We start from the raw sequence: 19155 nt of genomic DNA on the forward strand, positions 1-19155 counted from the left end.
GGGGGGGATGGGGGGTGTGGTAGTATGTGTGAGCAAAATTTGACGCAGCCCGAAGGGATTTCTCCCCGTCTTCTCCTTTTATTCATGGGGGGGGGCGGAGAGGGGGGGGTCGCCGATTTAATGAAGCGGCCTTGCTGTGGATGTGCTGTGTCTTGCGACACTGCTTCTGACCCAGGGCAGTGGACAAGGTGCAGGGATGACCCATCGTCCGGGAGGTGCTAAGATAAGAGGGAGGGTGGAGGGTTGTGGAGTGTATTCAGGGATGGAATGGGTGGGAATGATTTTATGCCTTTTCCTTTTTGGCTACCTCCCTTGTAAGGGGGAAAAAGCCTTGGTATATGTATGTATGTATGTATGTACCATTACCAAAACAATGCATGGATCTCACCATCTCGAAAACAAACTGTTCAGTATTGCCAATTTGTTACTGTTACAGTGACACATGGTATAATCCTAAATATTTTAACTAAAATCCACCAAAATCGTTTTCCTTGCTGTCGTCATCTTCACCACCAAACAGCTCCTCCCACTCACTTCTGTGTAGAGTATCGTCATACGGATCAACTTCATCAGCCATAGGAACATCATCTTCCTCCTCCACATTATCATTAGCCGGATCATCCGCACAGTTGAGATTACAAGACTACTCTGAGACACTGTTGGTTAAAATTGTTTCTAACGAAACACGCCTAGCCAGTTTATTCTGTATACCATACATTACTTGGTAATCTGTTCAAGTTTTTCACTCCGCTGAAATGGCAACTTCAGTGAAACTTATTAAATATTAAAATCAGTGAACTTGAAAAAAACATAAACCAAAATACATCAGAATTAATGAAGTGAAAAAAACAACAACATAATAATCAATTGCTATACCAGGCAAGCCATGCCACTTCAAAGCATTAAGACAGTGGAATGCTCACAGCACCAAAACAAAAACAAGCCACTCGACCTGTACATGAGGTATATGGAAAATTCCAGATTTTTTGGCCAAAAATGGGGGGTCGACCTTTACACGAGATCAACCTATAGACGAGTATATACGGTAAGTCAAGTTTACACCCATCCTAAACCAATCCTAATGCTCATTCATTGCCCCTCCCATCTTAGCACCTCATATATGAAGGGTCATCCCTGTATCCTACCACACAGCTTGGGACTAAACCAATGACACATCACGTCCACACTCGAGCCCATCAGGCAGAGTTGGTTTAAGCACTCCAACTTAACTTGAAAAAATTCATGAAGCAAACAAAAAGAATATCCTTTTAGGCTACACCATTTTTTCATCCTCTGACAGCCACTTGCCACTCTCCATTCACTCCTAGGTTATACATATATACACCAAGGGTTTTTTCCCTTTTACAAGGGAGGTAGCCAAAGTCAAAGCCATAAATCCACTCCCACAGCAAGGCTGCCTTATTTAATCAAAGACCCCCTCTCCAACCCCTCATGCAGAAAAAGGGAAGATAGAGAGAAATCCCTTTGGGCTGCATCAAAATATCATTCATACATACCCCCACCACCCCATCCCCCACCCACTCCCTTCCATGCATCACAGCATCATTCATACACAACCATTCACCACTCATCCCTATCTTCTAACTTCTTTCTTTCCTCAACAGACATTCCCATCTTTCCCAATGTCCCTTTTACCCCATCCATCCATCTCATCCTAGGTCACCCCCTCCACCTTTGCCTTCCATACCTTCTTTACTAATATTTCTTCACTCATTCTTGCCAAGTCCAAACCATCCCAATAATCTTTCATCAACCCTAACCATCCCAATAATCTTTCATCAACCCTATCTCTCAATTCCCTTTCCACCCCAGCTCTCCTCCTCACCCTATTCTGCCTAGTAGCCCCTACCATACTTCTCAGGCATTTCATTTCAAACACATTTAAACTCTTGCTCTCTTATGTTCCATGTTTCTGCCCCATACAGTGCTGCCAGCACAATCACCCCTTCATACAATCTCCTCTTAGCATCCATTACCAAATGTCTATTTCTCATTGCACTTTTTAATATTACATGGAAAACCATTCTATCTTATCACAAATGAAAACCTTTTATTTTCACTCCGGTTTTTTTTTTTTTTTTTTTTTTTTTGTCAAGTAAAAAAGTTTCAAACATTGTTCAATGGTTGGCAGAAAATAAGGAAGCTACTCATCAAAAGAAAATATCCCGTTTCATCATTTCTTTTTAATCAAACTAAATTTTAATCCAGTAAAATAACCCACCTGATTAACCCAATCCTGAGGAAGAGCTTTCCCCCCCATTGTCTTATTGGTGTTTTCTACACAGACCAAGGTTGTGATGGGCCAAGTCTTTTCCTCCACACTAACCAAGGAACGAAGTTCGTCAAGGGAGAAGGTACCATCAGGGAGGTTCTCAATTGCCTTATGGTGCACACTGCCAACCTGAAAAAAGAAAGAAAGAAATATAAATATATATATATATATATATATATATATATATATATATATATATATATATATATATGTATATATATATATATATATATATATATGCATAAGTAACCACTAGGAAAAGTAAACTAACAAAGCAGAACACTTTCATATAATTACATCTTCAGTGTTGATACAAAGAAGGAATTATAAAACAAAGAACAAGGTACAGAATATATGACTGAGTGAGACATGGTGAAGAGGGAATTCGGAGAGGTAGTGGAAGAGGTACACGTGACATTTGATACCGTCTTGGTAACCAACAAGTATGGGACAATTGCTCATAACTGGTATATTACAATTTAAATAATTTTGTAATTTCATGGAAAATATAATTATCTAATTTGTACAAATCTTGATGGAGATGAACATTATTCCCTTACTAGATTTGATCAAACTGCATTCAATTAAATTTCTTTCTGTGATGTTATTGTTGTATGTGATGACTAAAGTCATCACATACAACAATAACATCACAGAGATAAATTTGTATCAGCACTGAAGATGTAATTATATGAAAACGCTCTGGTTCGTTAGTTTACTTTTCCTAGTGATTACTTAGGCATTTGTGAACACACATCATACATACATATACCAAGGTGTTTTTTCCCCCTCACAAGGGAGGTAACCCAAGTCAAAGGCATATATCCCCATCTGGGCTATTGGCTGCACATTGTTATGGCAAGTAGCATGCATGCAGTTGATACTTTAGGGTCTATATGGGCGCCCCTACGGACCAGAGTCACACATCATTTTGTCTGTGATAGAGAACTCTGCTCACAGAGAAATGATGAAACTTTTATCATACTGCTATTGTCCCTCCGTTATGCTGTCCCCCAACCCCTTGTTGCTGTCCTGTACCATTTCTCTTAATTTCATTTCCTTGTTTTGCCTACCCTGTGTGGGGGAGGGGGGGTTAGAATACTACCACCAGGTATTTCCACTTGGATCGTACGAGGCAAGAAAAATGGGACAGGGATTGGGACCAGGCATCCTTCTCCCTGTAGCCCCACAGGGGGCATTCCTAAAAAAAAGCAAAGGCATAAGAGGGTCTAGGAGTTTTCCAACCAGCACCCTAAGGTTTGGGTCTTTTAATGTGCGTGGATGTGGTACAGATGAGAGTAAAAGGGAAGAGATAGGTAGTATGTTTGTGAGAAGAAAGATGGATGTGTTGGCTTTGAGTGAAACTAAGTTGAGAGGGAAGGGCAAGTGTGAGTTTGGGCGTGCAATTGGGAGGTTTTCAGGAGTGGAGAGAGGGAGAGGGAGAGAAGGGGTGGCTATACTAGTAAGTGAAGAGATAGGTAAATGTGTAGTGGAGTGGAAGGAGGTTTCCTCAAGGATAATGTGGATGAAGGTGAAACTGGGAAAGGAGATGTGGGTTTTTGTAAGTGCATATGGGCCTGGTAGTGAGAAGAGTGTAGAAGAAAGGGAGGCTTTTTTGATAGATTTAAATGAGTACATAGAGGGATTAGGAAGGAACGTCAATGTAGTAGTATTGGGAGACGTTAATGCTTGGGAAGGAAATGAACCAATAGATGGAGTGGTTGGGAAATGTGGAGTTGCAGGAAAGAATGGTAGTCAAGAGTTGATGGTGGAGATGTGTCTAGAAAGAGAGTTGATATACAGTGTTTCGGAAGAAAGTCAAGCATAAGTACACATGGGAGAGGGTGGTGGATGGAAGGGTCGTAGATAGAGCGTTAATGGACTATGTAGTGGTAGATAGGAGTATAATAGGAAGAGTTAAGGATGTACATGTGCTAAGGGAAGAGAGTGGGGGGATATCAGATCATTTTTTGGTGGAAGGTAAGTTGAGAGTGGAGGATAGATGGAGAAAGAGGAAAAGGACAAAAGTTAGGGAGGTGCTTAGAGTGAACTCTTTAAATGAAAAGGAAAAGGAGTACAAGAAGCTGAGAGAGGAGTGGGAGGGAGTGAAGGATAGAGTAGAGCTAGGAGTGGAGGAGGAATGGGGATGGTTCAAGGAGGGAGTCACAAAGTGTGCAAAGATGGTGTGTGGAACAAGGACAGGAGGAAATAGATGTAAGGATAGTGAATGGTGGGATGAGGAAACAAAGAAGGTTGTACAAGAGAAGAAACGAGCTTTCACAGACTAGTTACAAAATAGGACAAGGGAGTTATATGAGAGGTACAAAGAAAAGAGAAGTAAAGCACAAGGTAAAGAAGGCAAAGAGGAGAGCAGATGTGAAATGGGGTAAGAGTATGACAGAAAATTTTGAAAGTAATAAAAAGTAAGGTGATGAGATGTACAAGTGGCAGTAGACTGGAAGTGAGCATTAAGGGAGAGCAACTGGAGGAAGTGGATAGTTTTAGATATTTGGGTGCAAATGTGGCAGGAAAAGGTGGAGTGAAGGTGGAGGTAGAATGTAGATTGAGAGAAGCAAGTAAATGCCTTGGTGGATTGAAGAGTGTAATGAGGAATAGACATTTGGGAATGGATGCTAAGAGGAGACTGTATGAAGGAGTGATTGTGCCAACAGCACTGTATGGGGCAGAAACATGGAACATAAAGAGAAGAAGAGAGAAGGAGTTTGAATGTGTTTGAGATGAGGTGTCTGAGAAGTATGATGGGGGTTACTAGGCTAGATAGAGTGAGAAATGAGGAGGTGAGGAGGAGAACAGGGGTGGAAAGGGAGATGGGAGATAGGGTTGATGAAAGAGTATTAGGATGGTTTGGACACATGGAAAGAATGAGTGAAGAAAGACTAGTAAAAGAGGTATGGAAGGCAGATGTGGAGGGAGTGAACATGAGGGGACGTCCTAGGATGAGGTGGATAGATGGGGTGAAGGGGGCTTTGGGGAAGAGGGGAATGTCTGTTGAGGAAGGACGGGAGAGGACAGAAGACAGGGGTGAATGGAGAATGGTTATATGGATGATGTTGTGATGCATGAGGTGAAATGGGCAGGGGGATGGGGGGTGAGGTAGTATGTGTGAGCAAAATTTGACGCAGCCCGAAGGGATTTCTCCCCGTCTTCTCCTTTAATGCATGGGGGGACGGAGAGGGGGGGTCACCGATTTAATGAAGTGGCCTTGCTGTGGATGTGTTGTGTCTTGCGACACTGCTTCTGACCCAGGGCAGTGGACAAGGTGCAGGGATGACCCGTCATCCAGGAGGTGCTAAGATAAGAGGGAGGGTGGAGGGGTGTGGAGTGTATTCAGGGATGGAATGGGTGGGAATGATTTTATGCCTTTTCCTTTTTGGCTACCTCCCTTGTAAGGGGGAAAAAGCCTTGGTATATTTATGTATGTAATAAAAAGATGTTTTGGAAAGAAATTATGAGACGAAGAGGAGGCGAATCAAGTAGAGAAGAAAAGGTAAAGGGTGTAGATGGAGAGATGATAATGAAAGAGAAGGCAGTAAGGGGGAGATGGGCAGAGTATTTTAGGAAGTTAAATGTGAAGGAGGATTGGGAGGGAAAGATAGTTGTAGTGGGAAGTGCTAAGAAAATGACCATGATGAGTAAGAAAAATGGAGGAGAAATAAGGAAGGATGAAGTGAAGGCAGTTGTTAAGACAATGAGAGCAGGTAAGGCACCTGATCTGGATGGATGCCATGCAGAATGTCTGAAGAAAGGAGGTACAGTGATGGTGGACTGGCTGGTGAGGTTATTTAATGTTTGTTTAAGAGAGGGTAGTGCCGGAGGACTGGAGGAGTGCCTGTATAGCTCCGCTTTACAAGGGAAAGGGGGACAAGTGTAAGTGTAGTAGTTTCAGAGGGATCAGCTTGTTGAGTGTAGTTGGGAAGGCTTATGGGAGGGTCTTGATTGAGAGGATTAGGAGAAGAACAGAGGGAGTAATTGGTGAGGAACAGTGTGGGTTTAGGACAGGTAGGGGTTGTGTAGATCAGATTTTTGTGGTAAGACAGATATGTGAGAAAGCTATAGGAAAAGGTAAGGATGATTTTTGGGTTTTTATGGATCTGGAAAAGGCTTATGATAGGGTAGACAGGAAGGCACTGTGGGAGGTACTGCAGATAAATGGGATAGGAAAGCTGTTAAGAGCAGTCAAGAGTTTTTATGAGAGTAGTAGAGCTTGTGTTAGGATTAGAAATGGAGAGAGTGAATGGTTCGAGGTAAAGGTGGGACTTCGTCAGGGATGTGTTATGTTGCCCTGGCTGTTAAACTTATACATGGATGGGGTGGTGCAAGAGGTAAATGCAAGGGTGGTGGGTCAGGGATTGGAGATGGTTAAAGAAAATGGAGAAAAGTGGGAGGTGAGCCAGCTTTTGTTGGCGGACAACACTGCGCTTGTAGCAGGATCAGAGGAGGGATTGAGGAAGTTGGTGACAGAGTTTGGGAGAGTGTATAAAAGAAGAAAGTTGAAGATAAATGTGGGTAAAAGTAAGGTGATGAGATGTACAAGGGGTGAAAGTGGCAGCAGACTGGAAGGGAGCATTAAGGGAGAGCAACTGGAGGAAGTGGATAGTTTTGGATATTTGGGTACGAATGTGGAAGGAAAGGGAGGAGTGGAGGTGGAGGTAGAATGTAGATTGAGAGAAGCAAGTAAATGCCTTGGTGGATTAAAGAGTGTAATGAGGAGTAGACATTTGGGAATGGATGCTAAGAGGTGATTGTATGAAGGAGTGATTGTGCCAACAGCACTGTATGGGGCAGAAACATGGAACATACGAGAGGAAGAGAGAAGGAGTTTGAATGTGTTTGAGATGAGGTGTCTGAGAAGTATGATGGGGGTTACTAGGCTGGATAGAGTGAGAAATGAGGAGGTGAGGAGGAGAACAGGGGTGGTAAGGGAGTTGGGAGATGGGGTGGATGAAAGAGTATTGGGATGGTTTGGACACATGGAAAGAATGAGTGAAGAAAGACTAGTAAAAGAGGTATGGAGAGCAGATGTGGAGGGAGTGAACATGAGCGGGCGACCTAGGATGAGATGGATAGATGGGGTGAAAGAGGTTTTGGGGAAGAGGGGAATGTCTGTTGAGGAAGGACAGGAGAGGACAGAAGACAGGGGTGAATGGAGAATGGTTGGATATGGATAATGTTGTGATGCATGAGGTGGAATGGGTTGGGGGGAAGGGGGGTGAGGTAGTATGTGTGAGAAAAATTTGACGCAGCCCGAAGGGATTTCTCCCAGTCTTCTCCTTTTCTGCATGAGGGGATGGAGAGGGGGGGACCACCGAATTAATGAAGCGGCCTTGCTGTGGATGTGCTGTGTCTTGTAACACTGCCCCTGACTCAGGGCAGTGGAAAAGATGCAGGGATGACCCGTCATCCAGGAGGTGCCAAAAGAAGAGGGAGGGTAGAGAGTGGCGGGGAGTGGAGTGTATTTAGGGATGAAATGGGTGGGAATGGTTTTTATGCTTTTTTCTTTTTGACTACCTCCCTTGTATGGGGGAAAAAGACTTTGGTATATGTACGTATGTATGTACCACTATCTAATCCCAATAAACCTTTTTGTTGTGTTACACCATCTTAGTTGTTTATTCTGTCATTACGCAGTCTTCTTCACCTTCTAGAAAACCCCTCCAGAGCTAAAAGTTTAATAGGAAGATGTCTAAAAACATTTTATTCTAATTTACTCACCCATTCTATCACTATTGTTATGAATATAATCATCATTAATACATACACATACATACATACATACATATACCAAGGCTTTTTCCCCCTTACAAGGGAGGTAGCCAAAAAGAAAGAGGCATAAAATCATTCCCACCCATTCCATCCCTAAATACACTCCACTCTCATCCACCCTCCCATCTTAGCACCTCCTGGATGACGGGTCATCCCTGCACCTTGTCCACTACCCTGGGTCAGAAGCAGTGTCGCAAGTCATCATTAATATCATTATTTAATATTCAACAAGCCAAATCATGAAACAATGATCCGATAATAGACTGCTCATCCACTATACACCTTAGAACTTTTGATGGAAGAATAAAGGATATGTAAAGACACTTGGCAATGAAAAAATAACTCCTCTGTGACTGAAGTTGTGCCACAGAGATTAAAAATAGCTTAGGAGGAGCCAAAGCAGGAGGGAGATGCCACCTGGTATGGATGGAGATAAAAATATAATCAATCAATCCTTTCTCATACAATGGAAAACTAGAGTTAAATAAAGCCTGAAGACAGCCAGAAATAAAGGATAAATATCACCTGGCACAGAAGGGGTTAATTTTGATAACCCTCTGTTACCAAATGGGTGTCATAGTAATAAAGAAAAAGGAAGAAAGAAAAAAAAAAGAGAAAAAGAAAAGAAAAAAGAAGACAGAAAAAATAATATACAATCCACCATATATTCCACACACATATATTACAATCAGGTAAACACAGTTATATGGATACACCGTACTAACCTGTGCAATTCCTCCATGGTCCCAAAGGAAGCTCTTATCTCCCATAATGACCTCAGATCCTCTACCCCAGCAGTGTGTTAGAACTATCAAAAGAACACATAACATACAAACTTACTATAATAAATTTGTCATAAATTAAGAGATCAAGAAAATTATTTACTGCAACACAGTGTAAGAAGAATAAAGGAGAGGAGGTAAAGGAGAAGAAAGAAAAGAAGGAGAAAGAGGAACAGGAGAAGAAAAAGATGACATGCGTGACTGCTGATTTGAATGAGTTGTTCTCCTATTATTCTGATACTTTCTTCCCTTTGGTTAATTAGATAATTGTAATTATACTTGTACTTTCAAATGTATTTACCAAATAAATTTTACAGGAACACATCACAATCTTAACATCATGTTTTTTTTATTACATGAAGCAGTTCAAAAAGCTATAAAACTTTCTAAAGACAGAGGCAATATGCCATCAACTACACACCGCAGACAAGGTTGGCCATGGTTCCTGAAGGTAAAAAAAGGCCTGCTTCCTTTCCAAGCAGTTCAGCAACTTTTTCTTCCAAGGCTGTAAGACAAAGTTTCATTTTAATTGAATGATAACTTATTTATTATTCTCTCAAAATAAATAATTAGTTTATCTTCAATCCTTGATTGACATGAGGGTACTCCGATGAAGTAAAATGGCTTGATTCCATGTACACAAAAAAAAAATTAATTATCCCTAATGATAGCATTTGCCTAAATGTAATGGAACTTCACCTTATAAACTAATTGTATGATGTCTTGATTCTCTTTTGCTGGAGATTAAGTCCCAAGGTATCCAAGCAAATACACCTGGGCTGTTTCAGAGAAGAAATTTCACATCTATATCTGCATTGTGTTTATGTTCATTTCACCTTTCAAATTCTTCATTAGGACAGCACATGAGAGATATGTAAAGTAATAATAATCATTGCCTCAAATTTCACTGATTGGAAACCTGCAGGCTGGCAACAATCCTTGGAATAAAGATTCATACAATCACATATACCACACAACCTCAACTCACATGATACAAGAAACCTATACCAGAACTTCTATAACCTACCTCCTGCAACCCACAGAACTTCCTCACAGATGCATATGCATATGCATATATATATATATATATATATATATATATACAGTTTACAAAACAAACCCAAATCTTAGGATTCTGGCAAGAAATCTACTGTGGATATCCTGTGTCTTGCTGCATTGCTTCTGTGGACAGTGGGCAGAAGGCAGAGATGACCCTTCATCCACAAAGAGCTATGATAAGAGGTAAACAAGAATGGTGGTTGGGGGAAGAAGCCTTTGGTATACAGATGGTATACAAACACAAACACCAACAAGTTCATTACTGAATCAGGTATACCCTAGCATAAGCCCAGATGAGACAACTTTCCAAGATATATAAGAATAATACTAGCCTACCTACACTCAGGTCATTATCCAAGTCTAAATAAAAATATTCTTCTAAAAAACGCTGTGGAAGTCGGGGACAGGTGGTATTACGGTGACACTTTGTCCTAAAAATATTCTTGAAAAAGCGCTTGGGTAAGTCGGGGACAGGTGGTATTCTTCTTTTTCGCATTCTTCTTCTTCTTCTTCTTCGCATTCCTCTTCTTCTTCTTCTTCTTCTTATTCGCATTCTTCTTCTTCTTGCGTTCTTCTTCGCATTTTTCTTCATGTTCTCCTTCGCGTTCTTCATCCTCGCGTTCTTCTTCGCATTCTACTTCGTGTTCTTCTTCGCGTTCTTCTTCATGTTCTTCTTCGCGTTCTTCTTCGTGCTGGGGATCCCGTGTTGGGGTTCCACCCCGAGGCTGAGGCCAAAGGGGAAAACGAGGGATTAGAGCGCGTAAAGCTGCAGCCGTAGGCCGCTGTTTGCGCAGCCAAGCCACCGGCGAAGCCGGTGAGGGCAAAGCCCGCAGCTTGTTCAGCACTAAAAAAATATAAACACAAAACTGGTGTAGAAACAAATACCTTCTGCTCCAAATGCAGAGCAATTTATTTTACACTGCCCTGTATTCTTTCATTTCAGAAAACACTTTTTTTTTTTTCTAGTGATCTATGGAGTGACCTATGAGGGGCAAAGATAAAAGGGAAACAAGGGTGGTGGATGGGAGTGGAACATGTATTTACCTACCTAGTTGCATTGTTATTGTGGCAAAGTAGCATGCAGTTGATACTTTAGGGTCTATATGGGGTGCCCCTACGGACCAGAGCCACACATCATTTTGTCTATGATAGAGGAAAACTCTGTTCATAGAGAAATGATGACACTTTTATACTACAACTGTCCCTCCGTTATGCTGTCCCCCAACCCCTTGTTACTGTTCTGTACCATTTCTCTGAGTATTCTTTTTCTGTGGTGGGGGAATTCCCTGTGGTGGGGGAGAAGAATACTGCCACCAAGTATTTCCACTTGGATCGTAAGAGGCGAGAAGAAAGGGACAGGGATTAGGACTAGGCATCCTTCTCCTTGTAGCCCCACAGAGGACATTCCTAAACGAAAAAGTAAAGGCATAAGAGGGTCTGGGAGTTTTCCGACCAGCACCCTAAGGTTTGGGTCTTTTAATGTGCGTGGATGTGGTACAGATGAGAGTAAAAGGGAAGAGATAGGTAGTATGTTTGTGAGAAGAAAGATGGATGTGTTGGCTTTGAGTGAAACTAAGTTCAAAGGGAAGGGTGAGTGTAAGTTTGGGAGTGTAAGTGGGAGGATATCAGGAGTGAAGAGAGGGCGAGGGAGGGAAGGGGTGGCTATTCTAGTAAGTGAAGAGATAGGTAAACGTGTAGTGGAGTGAAAGGAGATTTCCTCAAGGATAATGTGGATGAAGGTGAAACTGGGAAAGGAGATGTGGGTCTTTGTAAGTGCATATGGGCCTGGCAGTGAGAAGAGTGTAGAAGAAAGGGAGGCCTTTTGGATAGATTTAAATGAGTGCATAGAGGATTTAGGAAGAAATGTCAATGTAATAGTACTGGGAGACCTTAATGCTAGGGTAGGAAATGGTCCAATTGATGGAGTGGTTGGGAAATGTGGAGTTCCAGGAAAGAATCGTAGTGGAGAGTTGATGGTGGAAAGGTGTCTAGAAAGAGAGTTCATGATAGCAAATACAGTGTTTCGGGAGAAAGTCAAGCATAAGTACACATGGGAGAGGGTGGTGGAGGGAAGGGTGGTGGATAGAGCGTTAATGGATTATGTAGTGGTAAATAGGATTATGATAGGAAGAGTTAACGATGTACATGTGCTAAGGGGAGAGGGTGGGGGAATATCAGATCATTTTTTGGTGGAAGGTAAGTTGAGAGTGGAGGATAGATGGAGAAAGAGGAAAGGGACAAAAGATAGGGATGTTCTTACAGTGAACTCTTTGAATGAAAAGGAGAAGGAGTACGAAAAGAAGCTGAAGGAGGAGTGGGAGGGAGTGAAGGATAGAGTAGAGCTGGGTGTGGAGGAAGAATGGGGATGGTTCAAGGAGGGAGTCATAAAGTGTGCAAGGATGGTGTGTGGAACAAGAAGGACAGGAGGAAATAGAAGGAAGGGTAGTGAATGGTGGGATGAGGAAACAAAGAAGGTTGTAGAAGAGAAGAAGCAAGCTTTCACAGATTGGTTACAAAATAGGACGAGGGAGTCATATGAGAGGTACAAAGAAAAGAAAAGAGAAGTAAACCAAAAGGTAAAGGAGGCAAAGAGGAGAGCAGATGTGAAATGGGGTAAGAGTATGACAGAAAATTTTGAAAGTAATAAAAAGATGTTTTGGAAAGAAATTAAGAGAGGTAGAGGAGGCGAATCAAGTAGAGAAGAAAAGGTAAAAGGTGCAGATGGAGAGATGATAATGGAAGAGAAGGCAGTAAGGGGAAGATGGGCAGAATATTTTAGGGAGTTGCTAAATGTGAAGGAGGATAGGGAGGGAAAGATAGCTGCAGTGGGAAATGCGAAGAAAATGAGAGTGATGAGTGAGGAGAATGGAGGAGAAATAAGGAAGGATGAGGTGAAGGCAGTTGTTAAGATGATGAAAGTAGGTAAGGCACCTGGTGTGGATGGATGCCATGCAGAATGTTTGAAAAAGGGAGGTACAGTGATGGTGGACTGGCTGGTGAGGTTATTTAATGTTTGCTGGAGAGAGGGTAGAGTGCCGGAGGACTGGAGGAGTGCCTGTATAGTTCCTCTTTACAAGGGAAAAGGGGACAAGTGTGAATGTAGTAGTTTCAGAGGGATTAGCTTGTTAAGTGTAGTTGTTGTTGTTGTTGTCGTTCCCTAGACTGTCTGTCCGAGCAGTCCCGTCTCCCCAAGGAAGGCCACAGCCGAGACTGGGTTTTCCCACAAATCCTTTATAGAGTGTATGTTGTGTTGTTTGCGTGCATGATTGTGTATAATGCAGTCTTCCATTATGTGTTGTATGGTATGGGGTGAAGTGGTACATCCTGGGCAGCTGTTCACAACACGGTCGTCCAGCCTCTTCTGGTAGCTTAGAAGTGCTGGGTGGTGACCGCATCGCAGTCTGGCCAAGTGGACTCTGTCCTTACGTGGGAGAGAGGATTCAGAAGGGTGGATATCAGGGGGTCTGGCATGCAGCAGTGTGTTGTCTTTCAGTGTGTTAATGGAGCGGTGAGTGATATGATTATGAATATGTTTCCGGAGGCTGGTATTTGGTGGTTGTGGAGGAAGAGAAGAGAGTATCTGTGTGTAATAAAGGTCTTTGGGTGTAGTTTTAATGTTTCTTGGTGTGTGTGGGTGTTCTGCTATGTAGTGTAGCGGGTGTGATGTGTTTGTGGTGGCTGCAGCAAGTGTTTGTGTGCCTCTCATGTCGAGGTGGTCCTTGACTTTGAGGACTTTTGTTTCATGGTGTAAATGGTCTGTAGGTGATGTATTTGTGCAGCCTGTAATTGTTTTTAGGGCTTTGTTTTGTATGATTTGAAGGGTGTTGTGGTGTGTCTCACTGAGATTAGGTGTCTGTGTTACGATGTGTGCATGTGATTGTTATGTCGTCTGATATATTTTATTTGTTAGGTTGTGGCGGGGGATAGTATCAAAATCTTTACTAATGTCCAATGTTATAAGAAGTGTTCTGTGGTGGGGCCTATCTGAATTGATGCCATCTAAAATTCTTTGTGCGAGATTTGTCAGAAGAGTGTTTGTGGAGTGTAGTGGCCTAAAACCGTGTTGTGAGTCAGCAAGGGGAATATATGGTGTGACAAGTTTAAGTATTAGGCGTTCAATGACTTTAGAGGGGGTGCAGAGAAGTGTGATTGGGCGGTGCGATGTTGGGATTGTTGGGTCTTTGTTCGGTTTTGGAATGGTGATTATTTTACCATGCTTCCAGATGTCGGGTATTGTGTTGTGTGAATAGCTGTAGTTTGCAATGTTTGTGAGTGCGTGTATACCTTGTGGTCCAATGTGTTTTAGGTGTATGTTGCTTATGTTATCAGGGCCACAGGCAGATGAGTGCTTGAGACTATGCAATATGAGTTTTGTCTGACTGTCTATGAAGGGTGTATAGTCTGAGTCTGTGGGAAAGTCTTTCTTACGTCGAATGGTGCGTCGGTCGTCAGGGTGAGATGTAAGATGGCTCGTTTGTGCAAAATGACGTATGAGTGCGTTTGCTTGTTGTCTGTTTGAGGGTAGATTATCTGTTGTTGTGATTATTGCTGCGTGAGAGCGTGTAGTGTTAGTGTTGGATAGTGTGATGCTGTTGAGTGTTTTGTACAATTTGCTGGTGTTTGTTTTGTGATCAAGTGTATTGATAAAGTTTTGCCAATTTTGTGTTTTTTGTTCATGTATTTTATTGGCAATCACAGTGTTTAGTGTTTGTATTTGGTCTGCTATGTTTTGAGGGATAGGTGTGGGGGTATCGTGTTTAAGTGTGTCACGTTGTCTGATGAGGCCTTGGATTTCTGGTGTGAAGTTGGGGTTGTGTGATTTTCTGTTGCCTCTAGGGATGTATCTCTTGTCTGCGTTTTGTATGATTGTATTAAAAGCGTGCACAGCATTGTTTATGTTTGTGATTGGTGTACTGTTAAGTGTTTCAAAATGTTGTTCTGTTTCTTCATTAAAGGCTTCCCAGTTAGCTCTCTTGTAATTGGTGTAAGTGTGTCTGTGGCCAGCTGGGGTGCATCTTGTTTTGGTGGTGATGATGATTGGAAGGTGGTCAGAACCAAGGGCTCCGACCACTCTCCATGATGTTGTTGGGGTTAGGCAGGGGGAGCAAAAGGTGATATCAGGAGAGGAGGGAGTGTAGAGGGCTTGGTATGGGATATGTGTATGATTATGCGTGTTGTTCATGATAGTCAATGAGTCGAATTGAATCTGTGTCAGGGTTGTCGACAAACCAGGCAGACGACTTGGCGTTGAAATCACCACCCATGATCAGGTTGGGGATTGAGGTTAGTTGGCTGAGTTGAGGGGATGATTGGGGGGGAATGTACATGTTAATGTGGCACTGGGAAGGCTTATGGGAGGATCTTGATTGAGAGGATTAGGAGAGGAACAGAAGGAGTAATAGGTGAGGAACAGTGTGGATTTAGGACAGGTAGAGGTTGTGTAGATCAGATCTTTGTGGTAAGACAAATATGTGAGAAAGCTATAGGAAAGGGGAAGGATTTTTTTTGGGCTTTTATGGATCTGGAAAAGCCTTATGATAGGGTAGACAGAAAGACACTGTGGGAGGTTATGCAGATATACGGGATAGGAGGAAAGCTTCTGGGAGCTGTCAAGAGTTTTTATGAGAGTAGGAGAGCTTGTGTCAGGATTAGGAATGGAGAGAGTGAGTGGTTCGAGGTAAAGGTGGGACTTCGTCAAGGATGCGTTATGTCGCCCTGGCTGTTCAACTTATACATGGATGGGGTGGTGCAAGAGGTAAATGCAAGGGTAGTGGGTCAGGGATTGGAGATGGTTAAAGAAAATGGAGAAAAGTGGGAGGTGAGCCAGCTGTTGTTTGCGGACGACACTGCGCTTGTGGCAGGATCGGAGGAGGGATTGAGGAAGTTGGTGGCAGAGTTTGGGAGAGTATGTGATAGAAGAAAGCTAAAGATAAATGTGGGTAAATGTAAGGTAATGAGATGTACAAGGGGTGAAAGTGGCAGTAGACTGGAAGTGAGCATTAAAGGAGAGCGACTGGAGGAAGTGGATACTTGGGTGCAAATGTGGCAGGAAAAGGTGGAGTGAAGGTGGAGGTAGAATGTAGATTGAGAGAAGCGAGTAAATGCCTTGGTGGATTAAAGAGTGTAATGAGGAATACATTTGGGAATGGATGGTAAGAGGAGACTGTATGAAGGAGTGATTGTGCCAACAGCACTGTATGGGGCAGAAACATGGAACATAAGAGAAGAAGAGAGAAGGAGCTTGAATGTGTTTGAGATGAGGTGTCTGAGAAGTATGATGGGGGTTACTAGGCTAGATAGAGTGAGAAATGAGGAGGTGAGGAGGAGAACAGGGGTGGAAAGGGAGCTGGGAGATAGGGTTGATGAAAGAATATTAGGATGGTTTGGACACATGGAAAGAATGAGTGAAGAAAGACTAGTAAAAGAGGTATGGAAGGCAGATGTGGAGGGAGTGAACATGAGGGGACGTCCTAGGATGAGGTGGATGGATGGGGTGAGGGGCGCTTTGGGGAAGAGGGGAATGTCTGTTGAGGAAGGACGGGAGAGTACAGAAGTCAGGGGTGAATGGAGAATGGTTGTATATGGATGATGTTGTGATTGCATGAGGTGGAATGGGCGGGGGGATGGGGGGTGAGGTAGTATGTGTGAGCAAAATTTGATGCAGCCCAAAGGGATTTCTCCCCGTCTTCTCCTTTTATGCAATGGGGGGACGGAGAGGGGGGGTCGCCGATTTAATGAAGCGGCCTTGCTGTGGATGTGCTGTGTCATGCAACACTGCTTCTGACCCAGGGCAGTGGACAAGGTGCAGGGATGACCCATCATCCGGGAGGTGCTAAGATAAGAGGGAGGGTGGAGGGGTGTGGAGTGTATTCAGGGATGGAATGGGTGGAAATGATTTTATGCCTTTTCCTTTTTGGCTACCTCCCCTGTAAGGGGGAAAAAGCCTTGCTATATGTATGCATGTATATATTTTACGGGATGGGAGCTATGCTCATTGTGACCCATTTTTGTATCTCTCCACGTCCAGTTTATTCTTGAACTCGTGTGAGAGAGGATGCACACCTTTAACTTGGTTACCTCCATAGGGGAAGAAGCCCTTGACATAAAGGTAGACCTATGGGGTAACTAAATAGCAAAGGTTGGATTCCCCAAGCCTGTGGGTCTCTTACATGAGAAATTCAAGACTACAGATTGACCAATTGATCAGTTGTACTTGCAAAGATCCTGTTTTGAATTTTTCCATTCCACATTTCATCTAAATCCTATTATACATAAAATAAATTAAATTAATTAAAAAAAAATAAAAGAAAAAGAAAAAATTCCTGGGAACATGTTACTGCTTTGGTTATGACTTACTTTTGACTGTTGGGTCTTCTCCAAATCTATCATCTCCAAGTGCTGTACTCATCATCATCTTCTTCATTTCCCGACATGGCTGCGTCACTGTGTCACTTCTAAGGTCAACAATATACTGTATGGAAAGTATAAGAGAATGAGATGAAAAAAAAGAAAAAAAAAAAAAAAAGAGAAAAAACAAACAAACAATTATGTCATTTATGAGTAAATATAAACATGTCAAAGGTAACAGTATTGTATACACAAAAAGTCACATCTCGGGACTTACTAAAGTATGAGTAATTCCAGTTTCTTCAAGAACATTTGCCAAATCTGTTGAGAGAGAACCTTCCAGTTGCTGTTCTTTGCGTTCTTTTCTTCGTATGTGCTTCTTAGCTTGCATATGCTTGAGAAGCTCTGATTTACCGGCTGTCAATTCTGTCTGGCACATTGTACAGTAGGCCTTATCTATAGCACTTCCAGGTTTCAGCCAACCTTTAAAATTTGGCATTTTCATCCATGCATTTCGGAATCTATGAGAAAAATAAACATCTTAGAAAGGTAATTCTAGACATGACATTTAGCTCATCAAGCAACAGACATATGCTCAACTCTTCTAAACTACTGATCCTCTTTACAGAATTTGTTCTTGCTCCAGCAAATAATTTTATGATCAATGTTTTCAATTATCAGCACCCCTATCACGAGCATCATCCTACTAAAAAGCTCAAACATCTGAGTAAGTGGGACTACCAGATAAAATACTAAAAGCCTGATAAAGGGTTACATCAAAACTAATGACTTACAAAGCAAAGTGCAATGATGCAGCTTCATAAAGTTGGTCTGTTGACTGATGCAAAAAGCACTGTAAACTATTCTACCTTATAAAAGGTTTGAAAGATAATAGTTGAACTCTTACTTTTGAGGATATATTTTCGCTTTCTTTTTTGGTGAAACTGAGCTATGCACAGGTGTGCTCTGTTCCTCCACCTCTGTCAAGTGATGCGTCTGCTGTATGACTAACTCCTCTTCTCCGTCATCTTCATCTTCGAGATGGACAACCATGGCCCCCAGGCTTGTCTCTGGAGAAGCCATTTGGTCCACCTGAGAATTATATATTGGATGCACAATTAAAAAATACTATGTATATCAACATTATTTCAGGCTTACTTACACAATTAATACTTTAAACAAAATTTCTATAATAAATTCATATTATAAATGCTCTCTACATTCCTCCACACCAGCAAAAAAGATACACGGGAGCGACGAGCGATTTCGCTCGGGAAAGTTCCAATGTCGCTCTCGCAAATCCAATAGCGGGAGCGATCCCCCACAAAAAAATTGCTCCTGTGGCAAGATTCAACGTTTTTCATGCATTATCCATCATTTGGCAATCCCTGAATCCCATCACCATTGATGAAAGGATCAGAGCAAACACAACTTAACCATGATCAATCATTGCATTATCAATCGATATCATAAACGCACCGCATCAATCAACTTTAATTTGTTGATGTATGTACATATGTGTACGCGGTATTGCTGCTAGAGTTTAATGGCTTACCTAGCCTAGCTTCGTATCAGCTGCATGCGTGCGTATACTAGTACATGTTGATTAGACTCTACACGACTATCGTGCTACATAATGTCGCTAGTTTTGAATTGCATGGTATCTGTATGAAGGGAAGTTCATTGGTTGCATGCAGCTAGCTGCCCAATCAACGCGCTGACTACATGTACAATGCACCATACCCAATACCACATCACTGCATGCATACGTACACTGTACATATGCAAACTCGCTCCAACATGAGTAATGAGTTAGCCTTCCAATAGTTTGAAGGAAATCGAACCTGCAAAAACATGGCTCTGGAAGCATCAAAAATGACTCTGGTGAAA

At 42.3% G+C, this 19155-nt stretch overlaps 1 protein-coding gene across 2 annotated transcripts in view; it reads right to left on the reverse strand.

The window, feature by feature from the left end:
• The window catches only part of LOC143021229 (uncharacterized), a 50787-nt gene that overhangs the window by 27347 nt on the left and 4285 nt on the right, over positions 1-19155 (reverse strand). For both annotated transcript variants that reach the window (XM_076178597.1, XM_076178598.1), the window contains exons 2-7: positions 18173-18357; positions 17543-17786; positions 17275-17389; positions 9281-9364; positions 8803-8885; positions 2243-2422 (exon numbers count right to left, since the gene is read on the reverse strand). In XM_076178597.1, coding sequence (XP_076034712.1) covers positions 2243-2422; positions 8803-8885; positions 9281-9364; positions 17275-17389; positions 17543-17786; positions 18173-18348 — 882 coding nt within the window. In that variant the 5' untranslated portion in view covers positions 18349-18357. The remainder of the gene's footprint in view (positions 1-2242; positions 2423-8802; positions 8886-9280; positions 9365-17274; positions 17390-17542; positions 17787-18172; positions 18358-19155) is intronic.

The sequence above is a fragment of the Oratosquilla oratoria genome, chromosome 41 (genome assembly GCF_046742065.1).
Source record: "Oratosquilla oratoria isolate Oo_2021 chromosome 41, ASM4674206v1, whole genome shotgun sequence".
Lineage (NCBI taxonomy): Eukaryota > Metazoa > Arthropoda > Malacostraca > Stomatopoda > Squillidae > Oratosquilla > Oratosquilla oratoria.